Consider the following 25,045-nt stretch of genomic DNA (forward strand, 5'->3'; position numbering starts at 1 on the left):
CTCTTGATTTTTATTTGATTTACTTAAGGAGTTATTAGGTGATAAGTAGGTTTTTAGGTTTTAGGATTTATGTTTTGTGTCATGTGCTTTTGATTTGGACTTTTGGTTAAAGCCAATTAGTGTTTAAGTTAGGGCTTATGAGTTTATTTAATTTTATGTTTTGGACTTTTGGTTAAAGCCAATTGGTGTTTAAGTTAGGGCTTATGAGTTTATTTAATTTTATTTATTGAAAACTAATTGATTTTAATTTACCTTTGGTGTTCTTGTTTTGTATTTATTTTATTTTGGGGTTCCTTCAATTTTGGTGGCTTTTAAATTATTATATGTTAATTAATGATTTATTTTATATATATATATATATATATATATATATTGGGAGATTCATTTCACTCTTGCATTGGTCTAATGTTAGTTTCATTTTGTTGGTTTGAACTTTGGGGTTTTAATTTAATGTTTGGGAATTTTAGCTTTAATCTTAAATTAGTATTTGATTTTGAACTTTAATGAATTTATTGAATGAAATCTTCCCATTTTTATTGTTCCAATTGATAATTCAATGTTAAGTTGGTTTTATTTGAATTTTCTTAGGGTCAATTTTGTTTATTTAAACTTTATAGATTTAATTTGATGATTTTTATTGATATGTTTAATTTTGGGTTCAATTGAATTTTGGTGATTTTAGTTGTTTTAAATTTCAATGTTAGTGATTATATTTTTTGTTAAATAGTTTAACTTTTGAAATTTCAGAAATTTAAATAGGATTCAAATTACTTTTGATACACCTTTGATGAATTTAATTTTCTTTATTTCAACTTTAATTATCTTAGGATCTCAATTTTTATGGTTCCCATTAAGAGGTGATCCTTACCTTGGTCAAATGTTAGCCTAAACCTAATGGGCTTTTTTCAACCCAAAGGATGGTCACATGACCTTTGGGGTGCAAAGTTGGCTACCAAAAGGGAAACCTAAGTTTTTAGGGCCAAAGGGTCTTTTAAGACATTTTCACTTTATAGGAACTCAGCTTGGGCTTTAATGTCTAAATCCTAATTCCCTCAACAAGTGGTTGATGAATTGGAGTCCAGAATATAGTGAACTAAGAATTGAAGATTTGTTTAGAGTTCTATATTGTTTTCGTCCCATCACTACTCCTCAAAAAGAGTCACTAGGAAATCCCTAAAGCTAGATCCTAGGCTACTAGAGAAAGGACATACCCATTCATAAAAGAGGTCAACAAGGCCATGGGAATGAGGAGGAGGTATATTAAATGTTGGTGAGTTTTTTCCATGGGGAAAAAGAAGAAAGGGAAGTAATTTAAGGTTTGGGTTTTTTGCCGTGGGAAAGAGGAGGGGGTATATTGGATAGTGGTAAATTTTGGCCATAGGGAGAAAGATGGAAAGGGAATTTAGACATGGGGAAAATGAAGATAAGGGAATTGAATTATTTTTGGGGTTTGGGCTATGGTAATAAAGATGAGGTATGTTGGATGGTGGTAGATTTTGGTCATGGTGAAATGGGAGAGAGGGAGGAGGGAAAGGTGTTGGTTTTTGTTATGGAAAAAAGAGACTGATGAAGTGGGGAGTATGTTGGTTTTTGTCCAAGGGGAGTATGGATAGATGAAGAAGGGAAAGATGGTAGTCTCTTACCATGAGGAAAAGAGGAAAGTGGAGGAGGGTGTGTGGTTTGGCAAAGGTAGAAGTTGAAGAAGAAGATGGAGAGGGGAAGGTGGCTCGGCCATAGAGAAGAAGAGAAAAAGAGGGACAGGGGAAGGTGGTTCAACCATGGGAGAAAGAGAATGAGCAGCGAAGAATGTGTATAAGTTTTGAATATGGGAAGTTGAGATGTATATGTTTTGGTCATGTGAAGCAGAATAAAAGGAGGAAAAATAAGTGATTGATATGAGGTTCAAAATTTTATGGAAGGAGGAGAAGATATAACCTTTTGACCATGAGAGGGAAAAAATAGGTGGAAATTTAAAAATAGGAGTTCTGCTAGTTAGGGTAGTTATGGATGAAAAAAAAATATTTTGCTCATTGTGTCAAAAAAAAATTAGAAAACACAATGGTATGATTAGTTTTGGGTGAGTTATGTCTTAGAGCCAAATCGTCAAGGAGTTGACATTCACAACCAACAAACAAGAAGTCGGAACATTCAAATATCAACAAATAAGAAGATTCTAGGAAGAATGATGATGCAAACAAACCATTTGATTCACCTTTTGCACAAGCATCTCCCTCAAAGTTAGTAAACTCACTACACTTTCATGGCGTGCTCATCATTGGGGTTCCTAAACTCTTTCTCTCTTTCCATTTCTCTCTCTCATGTAGCACTGTAGGGAAAGAATTATTTGTTTTCTATTGAAAAATGGAAGGAGAAAAAGTTCAAATGACTACTATCTACATAAGAGCTACAACCTCCAGGCGAAGGGAAGTATGAAATTAACAAAATTAACAATGAATCCTCTCTCATTTATGACTATGTTGTATGTATAACAAGTATAATAATGTAAATTCTTAAAATAGAGCATAAATATGCGAATTATCGCCGATTGTGATGGGATTCTAGTGAAGGCAGCTAATTACCTCTAAGAATGTCCATACACCTCATAAGGGAAAGGATGTATCATAAAATATATCTTTCTCACATATGTCGTACTGTTTAAATATGTAAATATGACTATTGTGCTGAAACGTTCATCCTATTACTTTTTTTTAAAAAAAAATATCATCTTAGAAAATAATGAAAATCAAGGAACTAACTATGTACACAAATGATTGTCATGCGTTGAAGAGGATATTAACAAGCCTTACATGCCCAAAAACCTATTTTTCCAAAGCATAGTTATTACATACTAACTGTCAGGTTGACGTATTGTGTTGACCTGCCAAACTTACTTGACAAGTGCCGATTGTTGGGCTAACTTGCAAATTCACTCAATAAGTCTCAACTTTTGCATACTAGCTATCGGGTTAACCTACCGAACTTACTTAGCGAGGGTCAACCCGATAGTCAGCTCGCATGCCAACTATCGGGCTGACCCACTCGGTTGACATGTTGAATATACCCGATGAGCCTCCACTGCTACGTATCAGTTGCCAGGTTGACTTGTCGAATTGATCTACCGAGCTTACCGACCAAATACCTTTTGGCACATATCAACCACTGAGTATCAGTTACCAATAGAAAAGTGTATATCTAAGTCTAATTATGGTCGTCTTTTGTCTCAATGGACGTGATTTGACATCAATATACAACATTTACAAACATTGTATTCTACTAAAATCATTTAATACATTCTCTTTATAACCTAATTAGGGAGAGTGGTCATTTCAAGCCTTATGAATAGAAATGTCCCTTGCCTCTATGTGCTTCGTTTTTCCATTATATTTCTTTTCACTCGACGGAAAAGACTAATTCAAGTTTTTTTTAAGCCATTGCGCAATCCGCCCGTTCAACTTCCTTCACGAATCTAGTATAAACTGTGAACCCATGAACAATTTTGGATCCAATGTTCGAAAATGATTCAACTCGTATATTAATATTTTGGTCAAAAACATTAATTTGGAGATATTTAACTCAATAAATATATCAAGGTATACTCCTTCAAATTAGTACATCATAATTCTAGTAAATTAGTACATCATGATAAATGACAAAAATATTTAAACTTCATACTTAAAATAATTTCATATCGTTATTTTTTTATTTCAAAGTGCATTATGACCAAAGTAGGAAAAAAAAAGTAATAAATAAAAATCAAACTCCTAATTTAAAATAGCTCATATCACTATTTCTTATTAATGATAGCATCGGGTCAAGAATCCCGGGCGGCTTTAGGCTCCACGAGCTGCCATTTGGTCATCTTCGGTTTCTCTCAAGTTGGCGCACAAGAAGTGCTCAATGGGAGGACGGCTAATGTAAAGAGGACCGGTTACTTCAACAGTTCCTGCGTTCCAGCATCTCTTCATTTGTTTCCATTTAATAAATAAGAAGGTGTGTGTTCTCTGTTTTCAAAATTCCTTGCTCGGAAAGCTTCAATATTTTCAATTTCCTTTCCTTCGTTTCCTTTTTATTCTTAGTTTGTAATGCCACTGCTGCCGAGAGTAGAAACTCAAAGAATCTGATGATATTTCTGCGTTTCGTCGGTGTCGGAGGATCTATCTTTGGTTAATTTTGCTCCGGTGCGTATAATTTTTGGTAAATTTTTTATGATATTTATGCGTGTAATGCCACTGATTTTACCAATATTTAAGCTAAATCCCGTCAAACAGTAACTTTGGAGAAGTTAAATCCTTGTAATTACTAAATCCATGATTCAGTGAATCCTCTTGTTCGACATATTTAGTACATCCTAAAGGCGCGAAGGAAAAGAAAAGCTCCCGCGAACTTATCATCCTCATGGTTTCCAGTTGGAGCGGAGTGGGAGAAGGGGGAAGATTGGAGTTTCAGTTGTCTTTTTACAGTACAATCCGACCGTTGCCTTCCTAGTTAGCTCTAATAACAATACATTTTAAGAAGTCGGTTGTGATTGCTTTGGGCGAAATGGGGAGGGGGAGAAATGTAGGTGAGAGTTTTGGGCACAAGAGTGGATGAGGAAGGGCAGGTTAGGTTTATGATTTAAATTTAATTTTATTTGAGTTAGTTTTTATTGATTTAAGTTTTTGATAGTTAATGAAGAATTGATATATTGTCATATTATTTTTAATAAAATTAAGTTTTAAGTAACTCTTTAATAATTATTTAAAAAAAAAATAAAATTTATATTAAATTTTAATCTATTTAATAAATTTTAAGTATTTGCTAAATAATTAATTTATTATTAATTGAAATATGTTAACTTATTACGTAATAAACAATAAAATTAATAAATTTTCTATTAATAATTATTTAGTTTTGTGAAAATTAATCATTAATTATCGTAATTAAAAATAAAAAAAATAAATTTAATTTAATTATATTTAATAATTAATTATTATCATTAATATGAAATAATCAATGTTTAATTAAGTTTTTGTATTCTGGCAAACCTAACAAATTTTTAAATATTAGCAAAAGTTGTTGAACAATTTTACAAGATTTAACTGCATTTATTAAATCATTGTCAAACACAGGATTTTTAAAATTTGGATTTACAAGATTAAGTAAAGCCTAATAGCTTAAATCTTTGAAGTTGCCAAACAACTCCATTATGATCGTGGATGGGGACTTAGCATTAGATGATTGCTTTGTGTCCATTGTTAGTCTAAAGATTGAAGACAAGGTAAATATCATGTCATGATGTGAAGTTGCTCTTTACATAGTTTCGCAAAAAGATGGAAGCAATGTAGAAGCATATGCCTTAAAACAAGTGTGTAGTGACATGCATTGCAAATTGTACGTGTAGTTAGACACATATGAAAAGTTGTGTGCATGCATTGGAGTTGTGCCCATTATGCCTAGCGTTGTAGCAGAGGTCTTGTGGTGAATTATTATTACAGTGATTTATGAATAGGCTAAGGGGTCATTTGTTTTTTTCTATTTTGTGTTTTTTTTCAAAATTTTGTTTAACATGTTGAAAATAAATCAATTTGTTTTTAAAAATACTCAAAAAAATTAAAAATTTATTTTGAGTGTTTTAAATGTAAATTGATTTATTTTGAAAAAATAAAAATACATGAAAAGGACATCAAACTAACATATTTTTAAAAACAAAAACTAAAAGAAAATAAAATTGATCCCAGATATTTCAAGTTTTTGCAAGTGTATGCTTGTGTGTTAGTATGCTTGTGGTGTTTGTGTGTTTTGCAATGGCATGCATTAGTAAGTACTTGTTGTTTACGTTTGCAAGGGCATATGCTTGCAGTGTTGTGTGTTTTAATGATGTTTGTTTAATATGACTTCTCCATTATAAGTGGTGAGATGTGTTAAGAATTGCAATTGAAATAGAGAAGCGAAAGAGAAGAGATAATGAAAAGTGGCTAGGGTCTCCATTACCTAAAGTACCTCAAATAAGAGTATATATATACAATAAGCAAAAAAAATAAACTACCCTTAAGTACTATAATATTTAACACCCCCCTCAAACTCACGATGCATTAAAGAGAATCATCGAGAGTTTGTTAGTCAAACAACAAAAGCGTTGAGTGGAATGCGATTTCGTAAATACGTCAGCAAGTTGCATGGAGGAAGAAATATAGGGTAAGGTGATGGTGTCATGTTGAAAGTGATGACGAGTAAAATGACAATCAATCTCAATATATTAGATGCACTCATGAAAGATTGAGTTGCGGACAATTTGTATAACACTTTTGTTATCACATTACATAAGAGTTAGACTAGAGAAAGAGACACCCATATCAGCAAGTAACCAGCGCAATCAAACAATTTCTGTAGTGGTGGATGTCATGACACGATACTCAGCTTTGGTAGAAGAGCGAGAGACAATTGCTTGCTTCTTAGCTCTTCCAAGAAATGAGAGAATCTCGTAAAAAAATACAAAATCATGTGGTAGATATACGACTGGTGGAATCACCACCACAATCAGCATCTGAGTAGGCACGTAATTCCAAAGAAGAAGATGCAGGAAAGAGAAGAATCTGAAATTGAGTGCCCCTGTCGACACTATTTTGAGTTTTGGAGTTGTCCGTTGGAAGCTGTCGGCAGCCGGAATCGAAATCCCGTTGCCCGCTTCAGAAGGACGTTTAATTTACACACACACACACACACACACACACACACACACATATATATATATACATATACATATACTCAATGCTCAATGATTTGAAATCCTATGGTTTGTTGTTTAATTCTAAGAAAAGGTGTGTTGTTGTAGACATGTTCTGCTGTTGAAGATGATCGTGCTGCCCATGATGTTAGCTCCAAGCTTCTCGTCCTGACAAGTTTAAGTTTTCTAATGTATCAGACTATGATGTCAAATCAAATGTCCTTATGGTTATGGTTCTTTAAATATTATGGGGCATGTTAAAATTCATTAGAGTGACACCGATTAAGATCCTACGGTTCCCTCGTTTTGGTACCACTATTTTTTTCAGATGCACTTAGTCCAAATGAATTTACTAAACTCAGGAGAAAGAGGTGTGAAAGGAGAATAATTCAAATTTGGAGTATTTTGTTGTAGAGTCCAAAGGAGGAATAACTATGAGATGCCATAGATCAGAAGGAGAACCTCGGTGACTTCCCAGTCTATTATATTGTTTGGTTTCAATTTAGAGGAGAAATTATTTGAATATTTCATCCTGTAAATTTTATTTATTTAGGTCTTATATTTGTGTGAAACAATCACACAAATAGCCTGGAAGATGTGAGGGTTTAGGTCGTAACGGACGACCGACAACCGGACGACAACCTCAGAATCCTAAGACGATTTAGGGCTTATATTGTATAGCAGAGCTAGGCAAAAGCTTAATGATGAGTTGAGGATTTATATTGCACTAGGTAGACAACCTCGAAATCCTATGGCTTGGTTGTTTAATTCTAAGGAAGGAATGATTTAGCTGATGAAGACATGTTTTGCTGTTGAAGATGACGGTGCTGCTCACAATGCTAGCTCCAAGCTTCTCGTCGTGATGAGTTTGAGTTCGATATTTAGTTTTTTAAGGGTACATGCAATAATCAAATCAGATGACCCTATAATTATGGTTATTAAAATATTATGGGGCATGTTAAAGTTGATTAGAGCGACACCGGGTAGTTTTCTATTGGATTCACTTTGTCCAAATGAATTTACTAAACTCAACTTAATGAGTTCCATACTTTCATTTAGACCGTGAGAAGTTTCGTTAGCAACCGTAGGTTACCTCCTCTGAGAGATTCTTAATCATCCGGCAGAGACGTCTTAATTTAGTTGCAATTGTTGTTTTGTGATGTTTGTGATTAAATTTTGAGTTGCATTATGTTTTGAATGTTGTGGCTGTGAATTTTATCTTGGTTGGTTTTAGTTTTGGTTTTGGTTTTGGATTTTGCGGCTATCCTAGCAGTTTTTGTTTTCATGCAGAGTGACATCGTTATTTAACATGCAAGTTTGTGTTTTTGTTCATACATGCAAGTGAGTAAGTACAGTTACTTACTAGAAAGTAAAGTACAGGAAACTAGAAATGCAGGTAAAGGAAACTAGAAATGCAGTTTTGGAGTATTAATTAATTATAAAATATTTTAAAAGTGGAAAATTAAGTTCTATATTTTTCTTAAATCTCTATAAGGTCAAGGAACCCAGAGAAACAAATTTTACATTTTTCTAATTTTTCTTTGTATTATTAGAATTATTTTAGTGAGAAATTAAGGAAAATCCATTTTTAGCCTTTAAAATTTTTTTTTAGCAATATTTTCACTTAGAAAATTAGGAAAAATATTCTAATTGCTCCTAAGGGCTTAGGAAACAATTTAGAACATTTTTATGAATTTTATTAATTTTGTGATTTTTATTAATTTTTTCATTATTTACATATTTAAAATATGCTTAAAATTGAAATTTTTACTTTCATTACAATTTTATTTTTAGAAAATTCCTCTGATCACATAGAAATCTCAAAAACCAATTTCATGATTTTTTGAGTTATATTTTAATTATTATGATTATTTTAAGTGTTAAAAGAGGCCTTTAACTTAGAAAATTAAATTAAGTTATCAAATGAATTTCAAATGTTTTGAAATTTTTATGGGGAGTCCTCTGAACTTTAAATTACAGTGAAGAATTAAAATCAAGTCATTTAAATGTTTATTTTTCCCAAATTAATTTCTTTTGTGTTTAAGGGTTTTGTGAAAATTAGGTGTGTTCTTAATGACTTAGCTCATGATAAGTTTTTTTTCTAGGGTTCTCTGGTCACAGTGAACTTACCAAAATTTTCTGAAATTTTTCTAAGCAACATGCTAATTATTATGATTAATTTATGAAAATAATAGAAATAAACTTGAAAAATACATATCTCCTCATAGGGGTCTACTCTGACTTTGGAAAAATCAGGGAAGATCCCGTATTACAGAGGCTACAAATGACCCAAATAGCATGCCATGGTGAAATATTTGAATGCATGGAGAATCAAAAAATTTAAAACCATATTTAATTAATTAAAAATCACACATGCATCAAATAAACTTCAAACCATTTTCATATTGTTCTCCTCTGTTCACTGAGCACTAAGATATTTTTATTTTATTTTTATGATTCTTCTATGAAAAGTTACATATTTTTGAAGTTTAGGGAATTAAATAAATCCTAAAATATCCTATTTTTCTACTTAACCACGTCAACCTCGGCGGCGTCGAACGGACCACGCGTCGAGCTCTGATTCGGTGCATTTCACCTGGCTGGCGGCGCATTCACGGATCCAATAGTCGTCTGACTCCATCTGATCTGTCCATCTGCGAACCACGCTATCCGACGGCTAAGGGCCTTCGTCCCCGTCTGGTGTGCACCGTGAACCGTTCACCTTCTAACCCTAATTTCTTAGTCTAGACTCAACCAAATTGAGTGTGATTTATTTCTAAAGACGTACCTTGCCTAGAGGAACACATATATACGACTAACATGCTATGAAATCAAGTAAATAAGCATGAAAAATTGATTTAAGTTTGGGAGAGGGGGGAGATTCAATATCTTAGTCTAAGAGGTGAGGCCTTAATGAGATTACTTCTAAACCTTCGTGTGGACTTCGTGAAACTCCTCCAAGCACCAATTTAAGCTCTTCTTGGGTCCAAGTATGAAAGTGAACAAACCTGATTTGGGTGTTGATCAAAGTCAGGGTTAGGGTGGTCTGGTGATGGGGCTTTAATGGGGGAACTTCCTCTCTTAGTGTAGAGATGGTGTGGGTGAGTTTAATTTGATTTTGGTGGAGTTTCAGAGAGTGTCATGTTTCTGCCCTAATTTTCAAGTTTAAAATTAGGGTTGCACAGGGGGAATTAGGCAAAGAGGACAGTGTAGCTGAGCTTCTCTATGCTTTGGGGGGAGTTTAGAATCAATTGGACAGAGTTTTGTTAAGGTTGATTTCGGCCGCTCCTTTAGCCGTGGGGGCTGCTTAAATAGAGGAGCCATGGGGCTTCAATTGGGCTAGCCAGTGGATTAGCCAAACTGCTTAGGTGGAAGAAAGAAGGCCTCAAGCCTCTAAATGGATTGGGACAGCTTGGATGAGCTTAATTGGGTGTTTAACCATTTTTGGCCTTATTGGGCTGGTGTTTTCCGGCGAACCCGGTGGTGGCTGGCCAAGGTTCAATCACTTCTTGGCTCAGGGAGGTCAGGGGATGTTTAATTATGATTTACTCCCATAGACAAGCAATGATGGAAGAGATTTTGTGGTTAAGCTAAAAATGGGAATGAATCCCTTAATTTAGGGACCCATTGGTCCATAGCTTGCTTGGGTGGGCCAAAGGGGTTTATCCTGGTCAATAGAGTGTGCTTAGTGGCTGTGGAGTCATCAATTTGGTGGCTTTAAGATGGTTAGGTCAATTTTGGTGCGTGGGTTCAATTTGGGTCCAAATGACCAAAGGTTGGGTTTGGGTTAGGCTAGCCATGACTTTGAGCCCAATTAATCGATCAAAATTGTTTAGATGATTGTTATGAAGATTTTTGGTGAAGGATTGAAACGATATTGAGTTCAATTGGAAGCTCAATTTGAAGGATTTTAGGATCTTGGTCAATTTGGGCTAGACTTGGGTCTAGATTGGGCTAAGGTTGGGTGAGGTTCAAATTGATTGTTGAAAATGGTCTATAGGAATGTCATGAAGGGTTTTTAACATAAATTGGGTGCCAATTTTTGTATTAAGGCATTCAATTTGGTGGATTTTGGGGACATAGCCAATTTGGGGCAAATTTGGGGATTTTTGGATTTAGGTTGAAATCAAACAAATGAAATTGAGTTAGGTTGAAATCAAATGAAATTGAGGCTTCACCAAGGCCAATTGAAGGTCAAGTTTGGCGTGTAGGAGTGTTATAAAAGATTTAGGATCTAAATTAGGGCAAGTTAAGTAGATTATGGGGTTCAATTTGGTGGGATTAAGTCATAGGGCCAAAATTAGGGGTTTGACTTAGATCAAAATTGGGCTCAAAGCATGGGCCAATTAAGGTTAGATTTGGTTTAGGTTGGTCATATGAAAGGTGAATTTGAGTTTAAGAACCGAAATTGAGGGAAATTTTGGCCAAATTGATGGACATTTAAGGTGAATTTGGGAAAGTTGGGCCTTTAAAGACAATTTGGGGGTTTTGGTCAAATTTGTTAAATTGGTCAAATTCGGTTCAATTGGAGAGCCCAAATTGGTTTTAGAAACATTTGAAGTGATTTTGGAGGTTTTGGGAAAGTTTGGGGTGCTGAGAATATTTTTTGTAATTTTGGCAATTTTGGGGTTATTTTGGTAAATTTGAAATTTTTGGGTAGTCTTGGGTATTTTAAAATAGTTTGAAATGATTTCTGAACAAATTTGGGTATTTTGGGTGTATTTGAAAATTTTGGTCAAATTTAGGGTTTTAAGGGCATATAGATAATTTGAGTGGATTTGGGGGCAAAATGCCAAGTTGGATATTTTGATAGAATTGGGGTAACAACCACCCTATATAAGCTATGTACCAATGAAATCCCCATTTGGGTCCTCTATGTACCGGTCTTAGCCAGACCTTAGCCTAGGGCCAGTGGTTTTATGGGACCATCTACATGAGTTTCTCAAAAGATCAAGGGATCAAAGTCAACAATTTTGTGTTTAGGGTTGTGGGTGAGAGTGAGTGTAAGTGAGTGAACTAGCTCCATACCAACACCCAGGGTCAACCCTAAGGTCAAGCAGTCGTAGGGGGACTCTCCTTGAGCTCGCTCATAGTGACCCCACCTACTAAGTGCTAGAGGTTAGGACCAATATGTAGAGCTTCAAGTTGAGCAAAGAAGAGAGTAGAATTTCTATTGGTGAGGGTTCATTTTCTAGTTTTCTAGGAATAGTCAACAGGAAAGTCCTATGGCTAGACCCTAGGCTACTAAAGAGGAAAAACTAAACCTTAACCAAAAGTGAGGTCAACAACTCCGAAGATAACAAAGAATGCGAAGAATGGCTGCCCAATGAATTGTAGTAGGAGAGGCAACAAAATGACTAACAACTTGTACCGCATAAGCAATATCAGGTCTAGTGATGGTAAGATATACTAAGCTGCTAACAAGTGTACGATACAAAGTAATATCGGACAAAGGAACACCATCAAAAGAGATATATTAACATTAAGCTCAAGAGGAGTAACAATTATCCGAGTATCAGAGAGACGAGCTTGTTCAAGGATGGTGCCAATATACTTAGATTGGGGAAGAAGATAACCTCTATGAGAATGAGCCACTTCAATCCCCAAAAAATATCGAAGAGTCCCCAAATCTTTCATCTCAAACTGTTGAGCTAATTGTAATTTTAACTCTGTAATTCCATTATCATCATCCCTAGTAATAATCATGTCATCAACAGATAAAGAGTGTATGATACGATCATGGGAGGTACTCTTGAGGAACAATGCAGTGTCATGTGAGCTAGAATGAAAACCAAGAGATGCAATCACAATAGAAAACTTTTCAAACCAAGCTCGAGGATCTTGTTTAAGACCGTATAGAGCTTTCTTTAATTTACAAACTTCACCATGATTGTGAGAGACACCTGGTGGAGGCACCATGTAAACTTCCTCTTGAAGATCACCATTTAAGAATGCATTTTTTAACATTCATTTGAGAGATATGCCATTGATTAATAGATGTGACTGCAATAAGAGTACGAATAGTAGTCATTTTGGCAACAGGAGCAAATGTTTCTTCATAATCCAGACCATATTATTGAGAAAGTCCCTATCAACCATACAAGCTTTATATCGCTCAACTGAACCATCAGACTTGGTTTTGATCTTATGCACCCAACGAGAACCAATTGCATGTTTTTCTGGAGGAAGAGATATAAGGTCCCAAGTATCTATTTTATGCAAAGCTAAAATTTCTTCTGCCATAGCTTTCTGCCAAAAAGGATCAAGAATAGGAAGAAAGTTCAGACAAATTATGAATGAAGGTTAAAAAGGAAGCAAAAGAAGTAGAATAAGTGAAGTAAACAAAATATGACAATTTAGTAGAGTTACGATCACGTTGAGGGTAACGAGGAAGAGGAGGATCCACAATCATAGAAGGTTCTTGGGGAGCAGTAGGGATAGGGGGAGCATCGGGATCTGTAGAACTACCAGTGTCAACCCTGCAAAGCTCAATATCAAAATTATTTGGTTGATTAATCACATGATGAGGTTCAATATTTGTATATGTGTGACAAGGATCAATTGGGATAAGATCAGACTTTGTAAGGTCATGAGAAGAAGGATGAATGAAGTAAAATGATATATGCTCAAGAAAAACAACATGACGTGAGACAAAAAGTTTTTAAGTGATAGGATCATAACAACGATATCTTTTCTGACCATCACCATAACCAAGAAATACACAGATTGTTGAACGCGAAGACAATTTATTACATTGTACATGAGGAAGAAGAACAAAGCAAGTAGAACCAAAAACTCTCAAAGTGGAATAATCAGGAGTATGACCATATAGTTTTTCAAGGGGAGACAAACCTAAAGTAACAGAAGATGGATATCTATTAGTAATATAGACTGAAGTAAGAATAGCTTCCCCCCAAAATTTATTTGGAACAGAGCCAGACAAAAGAAGAGAACGAGTTGTTTCAACAATGTGACGAGGTTTCCTTTCAATAACTTTGTTCTGGAGTGTCAGTACAAAAAGTTTGAAGAAAAGTCCCATCAGAGACAAGTAATTCAGAGAATTTAGTAGAGATATATTCACCTCCCAGATCACATCGAAAGCATTTAATAACAGCATTATGTTGAGTTTTGACAAATGCACGAAACATTTGATAAACACTAAAAAATTCAGAATGATTTTCTTAAGATAAATCCAACAATAACGAATATAGTCATCAATGAATTAGACATAATATCTAGATCCACCTTTGGTAAGAACAGGTGATGGATCCCATACATCCAAATGAACAATTTAAAAGGTGCAACAGAAAGTGGAACACTTAGAAAAAGGTAAAGTAGAAAATTTAGCAAGTCTACAACCACAACAATCAGAAATATCATGAGCTTTTAACTTGCCCAAAACTCCTGTAAAAACTAATTATTTTAGACGAGAAGAAGAGACATGTCCAAGCCGAGAGTGCCATAAATAAAATTTAGAAGATGATAAACTCAAACGAAATGTTGATAGATCAACACTGGAAACTACAACATCTGGAACTCTTAGCTCATCCAGAATATAGTCTCCCTTGCCTACGACCTATCCCAATCACCTCCTAGGTTGCAGATCTTGCACATAACAAGATGTGGAAGAAAGTAAAACTGAGAAACCAGAGTCACACAATTGACCAACAGAAATAATGTTCAAAGTAAGATTGGGGATATAGTAAACATTTGAAAGGGATAAATGTGGTGTACATACATACCCAGTGCCCGCTAATGACATAGGGGTACCATCAGCTGTCATGACTGATACAGAAGCAGAATGTAAGGATACAAATGATGTCAGATGACATATGATGAGAGGCTCCAGAGTCAAGAATCCAAATGGAAGAAAATATACCTGATGAGCTAGAGGAAGACAAACCTATATTTGATGAGACAGACATGGCATGTGGTTGTGTGGCAAGAAAAGTTTGAAACTGCTCAGCAAGCTCGACTACTGTAAGACCCGAAGAATATATTCTAACACCAAGAGAGTATGTCGGAGGAACAACAGCTACAATATTTGATGTTGGAGTCTTGAAGCTTCGTGGGTGCAACTGATTGAGTTGTTGTGTCCGCTGTGATTTGTTCAACAACTTTAGACAATGAGCTTTCCAATGACCATTTTGCTTAAAAAAAATTTTATTCATCAAAAGCAACCTTTCCATGAGATTTGTTTTTATTATGAGTAGCTGCAAAAACAGACGAATTAAGAGTGGGGAGGATCCCTTTCTCAGATTGAGACTTGAGACGAATCTCTTTGAGACGAATCTTATTAGCCACTGAGTAAACTGTTGGAAGAGGATTGCGATGTAAAATTGTTCCACGAAGCCCTTCAAAATCATCTCGAAGAGCCATAGAAAAACTGAACCAAACGCTGTTCCTCTCTATGATCAGTATATAGTTTACAAACTCGTAGTTCTGCAGATTCAGTAAGAGATAACTGATCCCAAAGATTAGTTATGGCAGAATAAAATTCTTGGATGCTCATGTTGTTTTGCTGAAGTGCACGAATATCTATCTCTAATTGATATTGCTTTGCAAAATTTGACTGCTCATATAATCTTTCAAAATAATTCCAAAATTCTTTGGTGGTTTCATATTTTGCTAATTAAACACCGATTGATTGTGAAACTGAGTTGTTGATCCAAGTGATTATTTTTGAATTATTTGTTTCCCATATTTCCAACCTTTCTTTGTATTTTTCATCATTCTCATCTATGGGTTTTACAGAGTTCCAGAAACATAACCCCACATTCTTTTGTCTTTAAAAAAATTCTTCAATACATAACTCCAAATGAGTAATTTTTGTCCATTTAATTGCATAATAATAGACTGAAAAGAATCATCTTTTTCACCAGTCGGTGCTACTATTATCTATACAAAAAGAAAACAAAGAACAAGAAGATCAATTACCAATAACAGTAGATCACCCGAAAAATTGCAATTGGGTCTATCGCTGGAGACTGCAAATGACGACGAAAATTAGATCTATTACTGGAGACTGCAAAATAACCCAGAAACTGCAAATAGATTCTTGAAGAAATTGCTTTGATACCATGTTAAGAATTTCAATTGAAATAGAAAAGAATAAGAAAAAGAGGAGACAATGAAAAGTGGCTAGGGATTCCATTACCTCAAGCATCTCAAGCAAGGGTATATATATACAATAAGCAAAAAGAGTAAACTACCCTTAAGTAAGGTAAAATAATAGAAATACAAATACTATAATATCTAACAAGATGCTTGCATGTGATGGCCACCTAGGCACATTACTTGCGCATGAGTGGGAAATGACTTATAAGTGTTTTGTGCTTGTTTGCACAACATGCACGATGGCGGATTCAGAAGGAGGGTGGCGAGGAAGCTTGAGCCCCCAAGTTTTATACATATCAGTACTTCTGTCATTTACATAAAAAATAAGAAACTTTATGCGTACATCATGATTTAAATCTATATTTTTATAGAAAATAAAATTTAATTATGATTCACTAATCTAAAATTTTGATAAAAAATTTAAATTAATTAAATTTATTTCTGGATATATAATTTATATTTTGTGAAAAATACTTATCTGAGCGAAAAGATATATGTTATTAACTAGTCAATGTCTTTCAGCTAAGAAAAGATTTGATAATATTTTATTATCATTTATTATTGAATGTTCTTTTATTAATATTGTATATCAAATTATTAATTAAAACTGTCACTATATAAAAAAGTTAGTTTGAACATACAAATTGAGTTGTGATTATTTTTTTTTATAATTAAAAAATGGGCTTACATTTTGATTAAACATTATAAATTATAAGATTTTATCACTATATATATCATATTATGTTAAGAAATTCTAACACCAAATTTCTTAAGAATATTAATGCTTGTCTTAAGCTTGAATGAAAAAATTGAGAAATTTTTTTGAAAAAGTTGATTTGTACCCCCGCTTTAAAAACATTTTTGCTTTGTCATTAAACATGCGCATATGGTATGAGGCACTCATGGAGATGTGTTATTTGTGTGTACGATTAATCACATACAACCAAGCATGCACAATTGGCAAGTTCATGCTTGGATATATGTCGTTAGTGGGAGCAATCATTCCTTTGCAAATAGATAGTGCACGTGGTGCATTGAATGTATAGAGATGGCACCAATGTTAGGGATTTTGGACTTTATAACTTAATTAAGTTAGCTACAAAGGTTTGCAAATTGTCTTGTTTGCAACTACTGAATTGCATATCAATTGCAAGCATTTTCATGCATTTCGAGAGTGTGCAAAAATGTTGGCGTCATTGCATGTAGTTGGTGGACGAGTGTGTTAAGAGATGTATAACAAGTGAGAAAGGGTCTAGAGAATCACTACGTAATGGGTTGTAGTTATCACTATCATAAGGAGTGCCCAAGTGGGAATAGCTAGTGGGAGTGATTGATACAGTTGCAGAGAAGTCCCTATAGAGATACATGAGAAGATAAGGAGTTTATAGAAGTCGACCATTTGTGGAGACCTTGAGTAGGGTCTAGTGGTTGCTACTACCTATATCGTATGATGGTGACCATCCGTTTTTGTGGCTTGCATCGGCTTACATGTGCAGCAATTTCTTTAGAATGTGTTTTGTTATTTGTATGGTGTTCGAGTTTTCCAAATTACTTTGTTCATAAGGTGTAAGCATTGAAGGTTTTGCATTTTATTATAGGTGAAACCAATTGTTTTGTGGCTAGGGGTCTTGCTGGTGTGCATTTGTGTGCACAAACAAAAGATTCCAGCTTTTAGTTTTGTATAAGTCTATCCTTTCTATTAATGCAAGGATGTTTGTAAATTTGGGCATGCTTATATTGTGCGTGTATATAAGCGATTTGTTTATGAGCTTTGTGACTCTTTATTTCTTTCTGAATAAAAAATAAAGAGGGATTAATCTTATATTATAAAGATTTTTCATGGCTTTCATTTTTATGAGTAACTCTTGTGCGGGTCGTTTTGTGGTTCAATCTAGAGAGGTGCACACTAGGTCCCCGTTGGGCAAAAGATTTTTTGAAATTATTTCTGTTTAATTCCTTACCCAGAGACTAGCTGTATGATAACATAGTTTGAAGGTACTTTAATAATGATTGGTGCAAGATTGCTAGAGATAATTTCTAGTTTAGTGGTTTTGGTGGGAAATTCATTTTTTGATGATGAGAGAAGTCTCATAGATTGGTCTTTGGAGGTAGAAAAATAAGTGGAGATTTTTCTATGAGTCATTGTGCAAAAGAAATCAACAAGATGACTTAGCCATGTAAATATATATCCTGAAGCATTGATGCAATCTCAACATACTAATGACACTCTATGAAGAGTTGAATGTTCTTGAACCAAAGTATTTTGCTGGAGAATGTAATCCAAAGAAGCTAGCCTTATTTTTTTTTTTTTTGGAATTTAAAGCACTAATTTGTTGTTGCTTTATTGTTGATTTAGAGGGTGAGAATGACAAGCTTATATCTTATAATTAATGTAAAATTTTAGGACAGACCAAAGTTTCTAATGATCTTGTTGTTGGGACATCTCATATGACTACAAGAGAGATATTGATGAAAGAATTTTAGAGAATTTTATTCCAAGCAACTTAAACTGAATTGCTTAGACTGTACTAACTCGCACGAGTATTTTTAAGAATTATTTTCCTTAATTTTGGAGAGTCGTCAGATGATAAAAGAAGATGAGTTTTATAAATTCTCTTGGGTTTGCAACCATATGCTAGGTGGAGTTGAAAGGAAAATAGGTGCAAAATTTTCCTAGTTGGGTTTTTGCTGTGAAAAAAAAAGTGGATTTGAGTCAATGAGTTGTTATTTTCTCCCTTTAAAAATATATGAAATGGAATGATAATTAAACAAAGATGCATCAAAGGAGAACTCACAAGATAATAGAACTAAGATTTCAATTTTAGTATTAGAATAAAAGATAAAGTTCCCTGCAACACTTATCCATAAAGGATCATATCAAGTGAGGGATTGCATGATGCACGAGCAAGTGAATGTAATAGTTATTCGAACATGTAATGAAGGGGGTGAGCAAGAGGATGCAATATTCATAAACTCGTAACTATTATATAGTTTAAAATAGGATCAATTTGTGATGCTTCTATGCTAATGTGTATTGATTTAGTTAACGATAACATTATTGTTGTTGCAATGGTGAACATTGTTGAATATCTCTATGGTAGATTGGTTGGTGGAAAATCTTGATTTTTAGTAGAGCAAGATTCCAAGCAAATGTAATATCATTATATGAATAATCTATTATTAATATGATTTATGACATCCATCCAAATTGGAATTCTGAATGGATATCATTGTCATTAGATATTCTGATGTTTCAAGATAGAGCAGGATTAATTTGTACTTATGATCCAACATGAGTGAAATCATTCCATTGTGGCTGGGTGGGATTAGCCATTTTTGAGGAGATTTTGGAGTAAACATCAATGTCATTGTGCCATTAAAGGAGAACATAAGCATTTTTGATAGGAGTAATAGTTTTTTTTTAATCGATGTTAAGCCAATTATGAAGATGCTAATGCCCAATTAGAATACAGAAATGGTGGAGGAGCTTGATGTTAATATCAAGGTATTGCTGAATTTGACTCAAATCTAGAAGGATATGATAGATATTGATTCAATATTTGGAGTTAAATGCAGTATGAAAGAATTTCTATGGAAAGCAATTGTTTACCTCCATAAAAATTAGATGATGAAGGTAGTTTGTCACACCTTGATTATCATGGATGGAGATGTTTGCAATTAGGTGATTTTTTGCAGCTTGAGTGAGATAAGATAAATTTTATGACTATATAAAGTTACTTTATATTTAATTACACATGTAGATATAGAAGTCATGTGGATGGATGATCCTATTGAACAATGAGCGAAGTGTTGTACATCGCAACATACAAGTCTAGAAGCCCCACATTTTAAATTGTGCGCGTGTTAAGGGAAGTACGCGCACGATGGCTAGTGTTTCAATGATGGCTTATAGTGGTTCATGTACATAATTGGCTGTGCACATGTTGTTGTACGTGTATAATTGCCATGTGTTTGCAAGAGTGTGCATTGGTGCAAGCTTGTAATTTCTTAATTTTGCGGAACTAATTCTTGTAGTTGTGTGTGCTTGTATGTGAATATGCTTGCAGTGACTTGTCAATTAGAAGTAGTTGGATACATGAAAATGATCATAAATGTCTTTGTTACTTGCACATTAGTGTGATTGAGTCGAGAGAATTAAGTGTTAGTCTACAAATCAGTCATCATGCAAATATGACATAACGAGCATGTATAGAGGTGTTGTTTGTTTGTGTGATTGACCACTGAAGTATGAAAAAATTATAGGAGCATGTGTTAGATGTGCCATTTGTGAGAGTGTCCTGTCCTTTGTACATAAAGAATTTATGCATCATGCATATGCAGAGATAAATGTCATTAGAGGAAACAATTAGCCTTATTGACCTAATCATACCTTTTATGATGGCATGTGAAAATGATTTGCATTATATTGTATAATTCAATATCAGATGTGGTGATTTGCTAACATGCAGTTAACTAGTTTGAATGCTGGTATTGTTCCCGTGTATTGGTTGATTATTAGTACATGATGATGCGGAGTGTGGTGAAATAACAATGGTTACTTGCTGAATTATATGCTTTTGACTTATGTCTACTTTTAAGGGGATCTCTTAGAGTGAATAACTAGAGTAAAAAGATAACAAAATGGTTGTATAAAGGTGTATGCTAAGTACATAGAGGGATAAGAAGTGCTAATCATTTGCAGAGACCTTAGTCAAATTTTGCTGTTATTGAAATCTTAGCCATTAGATAGAGGCTGTATATTTGTCTTGCTTAAATGAGCATACACTACAGTGTCTTTTTCTATTTTCTGAATTCTCAAGTTCTTTGTGTAGTTTTGCTCATGTGGTGCACATGCTGAACTTGTTGGCATTCATTAAAAGTGAATTTTATAATCTAACAGAAGCTAGAAATAATATTCATTTTTATCTCTTAACTATTTTTTGTCTGCTTTGTATATGCTAGCTTAAGAAGATGCATAAGGTTGTAAGCCCATGTAAGATATACTGAAATATGGAGAGTTATGAAGGACATTATAGTGATTTGGCTTACTAATCTTTTCAATATAATTTTTTAAGACTAAAGAGGTTATCAATTATTTCAGTTTTTCAATATTTTTAAATAATTATAGAGGAGACCATTTCAGAGTTATGAGAGTGAGTAACAAAATCTATACTTTAAAATACATGAATTTTGGAAAAATTATTTGATTTTATTTAAAAAATGTCAAGTATAGAAGTAATTTTTTTTTTTGGAAGATGGTTAAAAAGAGAAGTATAATAAGCAAAGAATGAGTAATGAAATTCGTGGAACAAAGTTCAAGTGTGTAATGTATAATTTTATTTGATATGATATTAATACTTATCATTCAATATTTTTTGGAAAATGATGTGATATCTTTATGTGGTATTCATAAATAGTTGAGATCTTTTATACATAATAATGAAGATATTTCTTTTAGTTTTAAGATTGGATAATCAAAATGGAGAAGCTTCTCGATTGTTGTGCGATCAATGGATATCATGAAAAGTTAGAAAAAACTTTTATAAAATTACAAATAAAAAGGTGATAATATATGAATTTGAATGTTGGGCTATACAGAATTCATTGATTTTTTAATTTAGTGTGACAAATGTAGAAAGAATAGATCAAAGAATGGTTATATTAAAAGGAATATAGAAGTGTTACCTTTTCAAGATAGGGTGATTAGAAATAGACTTGAGTTGCTTGAGTATTTACAATAAATGGTAAACAATGTGCCTGTTGAGTGAGTTCATAAAATGTGTGGCAGAAGATTATTAATGAAAATGTGTAGACCTATGGTTAAATAGACATATTATTCAAAATAATGTGTGAAGAATAAGTTTAGCATTATATATAATATTCAACAAAATTGAATGAATATATAAATTGACAACTTTTACCTCAACTAGTTATGATAATTCTAATGATGAAGAAGATGATGATTTTGCATATGCTATAAATTTTTTTAGGATTGAAAATAGATATTGTTTTCCAAGTTAATGATGGGCGAAAGTGTGGTGAAATATAATATTGTAGTAATCAAGAAATCCTAGGCACAAGTATAAACACATCTTTTTTTAGACAATATGACAATGAATAGGCAACCAGCAAATGATGTGTTGATATCTATGTTATTACTTCTGAGACCGGTGGTAGGGATATGTAATCATGAAAATCTCTAGAGATGGTCAAGAAGTGTGCAGTTTATCTTATTTTTGCACGGACTTCTTTTAATTACTTTCCGTAGTTCATTTTGATACCATATATTGTTATCATTTTTATACGGTGTATATCTTGAAATGAACCTGTATATAATGAAATTTTTGTTTCATTTTTTTTTAAGTTAATCATTACAGTACTATTAATTGAAGGTTTGGGCTTATCATTAACCATCCTCATCTGGTATGGTATTTAGCATGTATGTCCTAGCCTTTTGCCTAATTATCTGCATATTCAATACCAAAATTTTAACAACCTTTTACTAAGATATTTAAACGATATAACAGTCTGAGAGATCCGTCTTATCTCTAGGAAAAATTACGGAACTATCAAGAAATAACTTTTTTTTTATTTCACATTAAACTGGAATTGATTTTTATGTTTTTGAATTGTCTCTAGATCTACTTGCAGCTTAACAAAATGGATTCAGCTAAAAATGGAAAAAGCATTACTCGAAGTCAAGAAGAACAAGGAACGTTGCCCCTAAAATGTTCTAATACAAAGAATCAATTCAGTCTTTATAACATCACTTCACAGGGAGAAGTACTAAATGTTGAGCATCCCCAAAATATATTTGTGAAGTTCCTCAGCGCGAACAGTAGTTTTTCATCTTATTTAAAGCCTTGGAGGTTATGGGATCAAACAGGAGAAGCTTCTGGTTCAGTTCCTTCAATAAATTCTAGTCCCTCCAAACACTTTCCAATCCCCTTTATCAGAAAAATAAACTGGGATATTTTGTGGGTTATGTACAAAATTTGGATAAAAAAACCTATAAACATGGCTCTTTTTATCTGGTTAATAGGTGTTGCTATTTCTGGTGCCATCCTATTTATGGTCATGACTGGAATGCTAAATAGTGTTTTACCAGAAAAATCCCAACGGGACCTATGGTTTGAAGTCAGTAATCAATTCTTGAATGCTCTATTCACACTTATGTGTCTTTATCAACATCCGAAGCGATTCCATCACCTAGCACTTTTGTTCCGCTGGAAAGCACAGGATGTTCTGAGGCTTAGAATAATATATTGTAAAAATGGAATGCAGAAGTTTAATGAGAAGATGCATATTTTTGTTGTTGTTCTCTTTCTCCATCTGAATTGTTTTGCCCAATATGAATTGTGTGTTCTCAATTTAAGCTACTCCAGATCAAACCGGCCTGTTGCTGGAGTGGCCATTGGCACGGTCATTTCGTTTAGTTCAGCAGCTATTGCTAGTCTGTACAGCATTCTAAGTCCAATTGGTAGAGAATATGCAGCAGAAACTGATCAAGAGTCACGTAGTCAGATTTCCATTTCTTCTGAAGAGACAATTGACCCTTTTATGTTGAAAGACCGAAGATTTGTTGAAGCGCCGCAATGGATTGGGAGGCTCTTTGATTTCTGGGATGATGTTTGCTTAGCTTACCTCTCAATGTTCTGTGGCTGCTGTTTGTTTGGATGGAACATAGAACGGCTTGGTTTTGGCAACATGTATGTTCACACATTGACTTTCCTCTTGTTTTGTCTTGCCCCTTTCTTCATTTTCAACTTGGCGGCCATTAATATCGATAATGAAGCAGTTCGAGAGGGATTGGGCATCATAGGTGTTGTAATTTGTGTTTTTGGTTTGTTGTATGGTGGTTTTTGGAGGATTAAGATGAGGAAGAAATTTAATCTTCCTTCAAATCATTTATGTTGTGGTAAGCCAGATATTACAGACTGTTTTCTGTGGCTTTTTTGTTGCCCATGCTCATTAGCACAGGAGGTTAGGACTGCTGATTACTATGATGCGATCGAGGGTAAGTTTTTCATGAAGAAAAATATTGATGATGACAAGTTTGAGTTGGCTCCTTTGCCTCGGGAAAATGGATCTATGATTTTTAAGTCTTGCAATGACTCTCCTTATTGGCAGACCTCCAGTCCATCCATTTTAAGGATGGAATGAGCAGAAAATTACAGCAGTTTTCCTGAATGTAGACGAAGTCACTTTTAGCTCTGTAATACTGCTTCATCATTCTTTCATACAAAGAGAAAAAAATTCAAGTACTTTCTTAATAAATTGATTTATTTATTAGCTCTGCTTAATTATGTTCTATTCACTATGGTTTTGGAAGTTTTTGGTATTGTGTTATTTTAATTTCATAGATAAGCAGGATGACTGCATTTTATTGATAGAATCATTATTTATTCAATTAAAGTGGGAATCGATACTTTTTCAAAGAATATATTTTATTGTCATGAAAAATAACGTGCGGAGATAAAGGAACAATCTTGTTTGTTTTTAGGTTATTATATTCAGTAAGATGCATCTTGTTCTTCCGTAGATCTAACAAATGCTTTTCTTTTTCCCTTTTTTCGAAGGAATTTTTAGATTCCAACATCTATGCCTTGGCAGCTTTCAATCCGCTGTCATATAAAGCTAGATTGCAGAATAATTTTCATGTAAAATGAAGAGCAAATATATGCAGTTTGATACATTCAATTCATTTTGAATGGCTGAAATTAATTTTCATTTATTGTCCAACATATATATGTAAATGATGAAGTTCAGCTGCTGTAATTTGTAGCAGAGAATTGCAGCTAAAATGATACATTAATGCTAATAACAGTAATGTAAAATGAACTTTTAGAAGGCATTATTCTGCACTCTTATTCCTTAGGAATACATCAGTAAATATAGCCTTTTTATGCTATGAATATGTGGTGTTGATTTTGTGAGGCAGCTATGAGGACAGTGGGACTACACTCCCATGTGAAGGTCAAAAATGGATGCATTCTATTGTCTTTTGTCAGGCCCACTCAAACTTAGGATTCCAGTGAATGAATTTTGTCCCTTAGTTTTTGAAAATTGGATATAGATATACTCTTAGTGAAAATGTTTGCTAATTGGAATTTTGTAGTTTTCTCTAATTTGTAGATTTCTTGAGGCAATGCAGTCCCTGATAAAATGAAAATCTACTTTTATATGTGTTTTCTTTCTAAAGATGGAGTTGTTTGCTATAGCTAT

General features: G+C 33.8%; 1 protein-coding gene across 1 annotated transcript; it reads left to right on the forward strand.

The window, feature by feature from the left end:
- The first annotated feature begins 3,913 nt into the window (after positions 1–3,913).
- Positions 3,914–24,011, forward strand: LOC110020131. The gene is made up of 3 exons (XM_020718120.1): positions 3,914–3,990; positions 4,077–4,178; positions 22,460–24,011. The coding sequence occupies exon 3, from the start codon at positions 22,481–22,483 to the stop codon at positions 23,981–23,983; it is 1,503 nt and encodes a 500-aa protein (XP_020573779.1). The 5' UTR covers positions 3,914–3,990; positions 4,077–4,178; positions 22,460–22,480; the 3' UTR covers positions 23,984–24,011.
- The last annotated feature ends 1,034 nt before the right edge of the window (positions 24,012–25,045 follow it).

Source organism: Phalaenopsis equestris, unplaced genomic scaffold (assembly GCF_001263595.1).
Source record: "Phalaenopsis equestris unplaced genomic scaffold, ASM126359v1 Scaffold000093, whole genome shotgun sequence".
Classification (NCBI taxonomy): domain Eukaryota; kingdom Viridiplantae; phylum Streptophyta; class Magnoliopsida; order Asparagales; family Orchidaceae; genus Phalaenopsis; species Phalaenopsis equestris.

Excerpts from the sequence above, each read along its gene's own strand:
- LOC110020131 (XM_020718120.1), top strand. The coding sequence starts at position 22,481 with ATGGATTCAGCTAAAAATGGAAAAAGCATTACTCGAAGTCAAGAAGAA.